This window comes from Montipora capricornis, chromosome 12 (assembly GCF_036669925.1).
Source record: "Montipora capricornis isolate CH-2021 chromosome 12, ASM3666992v2, whole genome shotgun sequence".
NCBI classification, from domain to species: Eukaryota; Metazoa; Cnidaria; class Anthozoa; order Scleractinia; family Acroporidae; genus Montipora; species Montipora capricornis.
Window position 1 is genome coordinate 31314938 of NC_090894.1, and position 5000 is coordinate 31319937.

General features: G+C 37.8%; 1 protein-coding gene across 3 annotated transcripts in view; it reads left to right on the plus strand.

The window, feature by feature from the left end:
• Positions 1–5000, plus strand: part of LOC138026961 (MAM and LDL-receptor class A domain-containing protein 2-like) — a 136724-nt gene that overhangs the window by 24384 nt on the left and 107340 nt on the right. For all 3 annotated transcript variants that reach the window (XM_068874442.1, XM_068874443.1, XM_068874441.1), the window contains one exon: positions 2177–2412. In XM_068874442.1, coding sequence (XP_068730543.1) covers positions 2177–2412 — 236 coding nt within the window. The remainder of the gene's footprint in view (positions 1–2176; positions 2413–5000) is intronic.

Sequence of the window (5000 nt, forward strand, 5' to 3'; positions counted from 1 at the left end):
AAATTTATGTTGCACTCACTTGTCTGTTCTTTGGTAATTTGGTGCCATTCTGTCCCCTACTTCGCGAAATATCCTCAACCGAAGACAGATATCTAAAAGAGAGAAAAGGTAGGAAACGATCGGCCAGGCAAACATAGAAATCGAGCCAAAAAATGTAGCCGAAACCCTTCAATCCGCCTCAAACTCAGGCAGCCTCATATCCACTCTGCGGAGGAAAATTTGCCACAAAATTTCAATTTCGCCTTTTATCAACATTCTTGTGACGATCATGCGATGCACCCAAACGGTCAGTTGGTGATCCCGGGGAGGGGTGAAGGGAAAGATTTGTACTTAGGGAGGGGTGACTTGTCACCTAAAATTCAAAACACAACACATAGTTTGGGCCACCTGTGACCGCTTGAGTAGCCCTGCTTGAGCGACAGCTTTGGCAGCATTGATGCTGGTTCGGCGTTCTGGAAGGTTCCATTGTTCTGCCACCATTTGCTTACTATGGTTGCTTTTATGTCATCCACATCAACCCAATTACCTGGATCATCACTCTCGGCATCACTGATGTCACTGTTCTTATCTTCTTCATTCATAATTCGCCGTCTCTGTTTCTCAAGACATGGCTGCTTTGAGTTCTGTTTAATCAAGCATTGCGGCCTCATTTCTGTCAAGGTCAGTAAAAGAAAATAACTTCAATCGGGGCCTCTGGCCCAAGCCTTTCAACAAACGAAAGTCGGTTCAGTTCATTAAAACGCAACATAAACAGCTTGTACTCCATAGTTTGAGTAGGATTAACTATGTTACTATCATCCTTTTTGCTTACTTATAGTGTCCGTGTCAATAAGGCCATTTACTCTCTGGCGTGAACACTATGTTCATTTCTTCACAACCTTTCCATGTCCTACAACACATCCACTATCAATGCTGTTGGAGGTAGCCATTGAGCTATCACTAGGGACCTTTAGGTTCTAGGACGAGGACGAGGACGAGAACGAGAACGAGATTTTCTCATAGAGCAATAGTGAGCGCGTACAAACCAGCGTCGTTTTGTCGGGAAATACATGATACCGGCGTCATTTTAAGGGTACGTTCCTTTGGTACGATTCCTTAATAGTAATACACGGAATAGACGATATTCGTGTTGTTTTGGGACCTATTTCGTTTTCGGAATGAACCGAATACTTTCTGCTTCTGATGGCAGAATTGACGGAATGATCGGAGAACGGTTTACTCGGAATAGTGGTGGGTATTTACTTTCACCAACACTGAGGTGAATAATTGTTTTGTGTGTACCACACAAGTTGAATAATCAGCCGAGTTTATCGATGAAATTTGTTCCTCGGTAAAAGAAGCGACAAGGGAAGCTAATGAATTTGTCTTTCTCTTTTTTCTCAGAGTTGAATAGTATTTGCTATTCACCTTGGGTTAACCACTCAGAGTGCGCGAATATCACTATTAGTGATATTCACTGAATATCGGGTCTCAGGCCACTCACTGAATATTCCCAAAAAGCCATGGGCAATAAACTTAACTGAAGGGGGTAGTTTCTCAAGAAACTGGGGTGCTGCGTCGGTGGGGAAGTAGTATACAAAAATGTGGTTTTATCAACGGAGTTGATAATGTGAATTGGCCACCGCACAGAGATTCCAAAAGCTGTCGTTTTGAGCGTTAGCCCTTCGTCAGAGCGAATCGAGGAATTATGGGTTGCGTGTAGTTTTTATAGTAGAGTAGGAGCTACGCTATTGGTGGTAACATGGCAACGTGAAAAATAGGAATATATTAGTTAAATGAAAAGCGTTCGTTAATACCGTGAGGATTAAGGGTGCCGATTTGGAAGATGAATTTTTGTTCCAGATTCTTTGACGCTTTCCGTCGTACCTAGATGTAGAGAAAGGCCGCAGATAGCCATGTGTTATGATATGATAGCCATGTGTTATGTGTGCAAGATAACCATGTGTTAACTGCCTTTTTGGGGGAGGGTGGAGTGGTCAGCAGGCCCTAATTTATGAAATAGCTCTAACATTGTTAATGTAATCAAAGTTTGATCAATTTAAAACTCTTTTGTTTCTTCTAATGAGTATCTCGGGTTTTAAGCTATTCATTGAATATTCCCAAATAGCCAAGGGGAATAAATTTAACTTTTTTTTTCTAATAAAACAGGAAAATTGTTTTTCTTTTTCTTTTAAAGGCTATTATATGTTTATTGAGACGTCATTCCCTAGACGAGAAGGCGATAACGCTACGCTTGAACTAGTTCTCTCTGGAAATGGAGAACTTGGATGCTTGTCCTTCTATTATCACATGTATGGAGCAGACATGGGGACTCTGAATGTTTTCAGCGGAAATATGAAAGTTTTCAATGAATCTGGAAATAAAGGCAACATTTGGAGAAAGGCTGAGAGGACAATTGTGTTAGGGCATAAAGTAAGTATAGCACATTTGTAAAGTAGTTGCATTGTATCGAATCGTAGATGTCTACGCACCAATTCAGTAGGACAATCCGTCAGGAAGAGTAAATGACAGTAGCAGCAAAGCAAACAGCTACCTTTGGCGCACTTTAACAGGCAAAAGGCTTTTTTTTTTCTATCAACGCCCTGAACATTTTCAACTCAGACGCCAGAGGGGACGATTTTCTGAGTTCCATCATTTTTTGGGTTCGTTGAAACTGTGCCAAAATATTGTGACTTTTTAAATGTCACGCCAGAAATCTTGCATCAAAACTGGATGCCTCTCCAAAATTTTTTTACGTGTGTCGTTTATATGTATATATTTTTTTGTTGTCTCATTAACTCTTCCATATACATTTTTTCTCTTCTTCATGTTCTTGCAAATAAACTCTGCAATCATTCTCAAACTCACTTAAATAACAATCCTTATCATCATGAAGCTTATTTAAATACTTCTCTCTTGCTGGTAATGGTTTTGGACTTGGGTTATTGGAATCTAAATATTTTCCCAAAATTTCTACCCAACTTTAGTTTTAAGAAAACGTTACTTAAAATATTATCACAGAAGGGTGATTATACTGGCATACGACCTATCATGAGTCATTTAAAGAAATTGAAATCATTATTTTCTTAAATTAAACTAGATTATCATGATACCTTTGATCTTGTGACTGCTGCTACATATACAATGTAATATGTCGTATGTATATATAACATGGATGTATATGTAACGTGTAATATGTATATATATATAATAAATCATTTTTAATTTGTATATGTAATAGATACGTTAAATATAGTCATAAATGTGTAATATGTAAATGAATTAATAACGTAGTTTACAGTATATTCATCATTTAATTCATGTTGTTCCATTATATCATAATATTATATATATTTTTTATATTTCTTATTGAATAAAATGACACAAAGAAACAAAGCGAAAGAAATTTATTTTAAGAACCTTGAAGAATATAAGCCAGAACTTTTATTACAGAAAAATTGTAATAAGTTATGTTAATGTCGTATTAGATATTGCAGAGGCAGATCCACAAATGATTAGCGATTTACACACAATGCCAAAAATTTGGAAAATTCAGAACCTCTGTCAACCAAAAAAAAATTTCCAATTATTCCCTGTTTACAAAGAGGAAGGGTAACCCTCTTGCTAGGGTTACCCTAGCAAGAAGGTTACTCTAGCACTTACACATTTCTTCTTTTTGTCATCGACGTGTTTACAAGGCATGTAGTATCGGAAGCAACAGCTAAGTCATCAGCATAATCAATGTCTCTTATTATTTTAGCTGGATGTCTACTAGAGAGTCTCTCTGGTGAGGTAAATCCTAGGTGTTTGTGATTGTCCAGTAACATGATATCAGAGCAGTGTCGGGGGTGGTTACAAATAGGAATGGTGCAAGTGTATCACCCTGTAGGACCCCTACCTTGACATCAAAGAAATCAGTATCTAGTAACACTATCATTATCTAAGATTGGTAATTTTATTATTTTTCATATCAATTGCCTTTACAAGCTACATAAGCATTATTTATAATTATAAACTTCAGGGTTAATATCACTTACATAATTGACAACACCGTAAATAATACAGTAAATATCAGTAAAAACATTAGTGGTGCTTTGTGTTAATCCATCAACGTGATTTGTATTATATAAGTAAATTGGAGGACCTCGACAAAAAGTTAGATTTAATTTAGCAATGCTTCTTGTATACTATATGTTTCTATATTTTTTTAACAGTATTTGCTTCTGCATTTGTTACATTAGGTGCGGTTGCACTAGACCTCTTGCCCATGGGGAACCTTGGGGTTACGGCTTGGGTTGGGTTTACCCTGGGTTATGATCGACTCCCCATTTGCGGTTACACACTTGTAAATTGCCCAAGGGGAAGGTAAGCGTTGGCCTGTTTTGGTGGGAAACTTACCTTTAAGATAAGACAAGATGAGATTTATTAGTTTTTCCACTAAATGGTTTTTGAAAAACTAATTACAATACAAAATACATTAAAATTAAGGATCTAAAAAAAAGTAAACATCGAAGATCTACATCTGAACGAGAAACTTTTCTTTGGCTTATTTTCGGTAATTGTCACGATCGGCGCTTCTCTTAAACTGTCCACCTCAATTAAGTTCAGCGATTCATCGCTTCATTATAAGAAGGCAACAAAGACGTTGACTTCAGTTACGCTTTCTCTAGTCCTTGCAACTCTCCAATTTATAATTTAGACGTCGACTTGCTGCTGGCCAGAAAAGGCGTGCTTGGGTATTTCCACGCCCGCAGTTGTTTACACAGTTCATCACAGCATGTATTTTCCTCGCGTTCGGCAATCTTGTGATTGGTTAAGCCGCTTTGGGGTTTTGTTAACCATAAGACTTACATCTGGAACTGTCATGGGCAATTCTTTTGTTCTTTTTGACGTATCCATGGAAATTTCCCACAGGAAATTTTACTTTGGGCAGATCGGTTACACATAAAAAATTGCTTGCCCGTAGGAAAAAGCCACTTACCCAAGGGCAAAATGGCTAGTGTAACCGCAGCTATTAACAG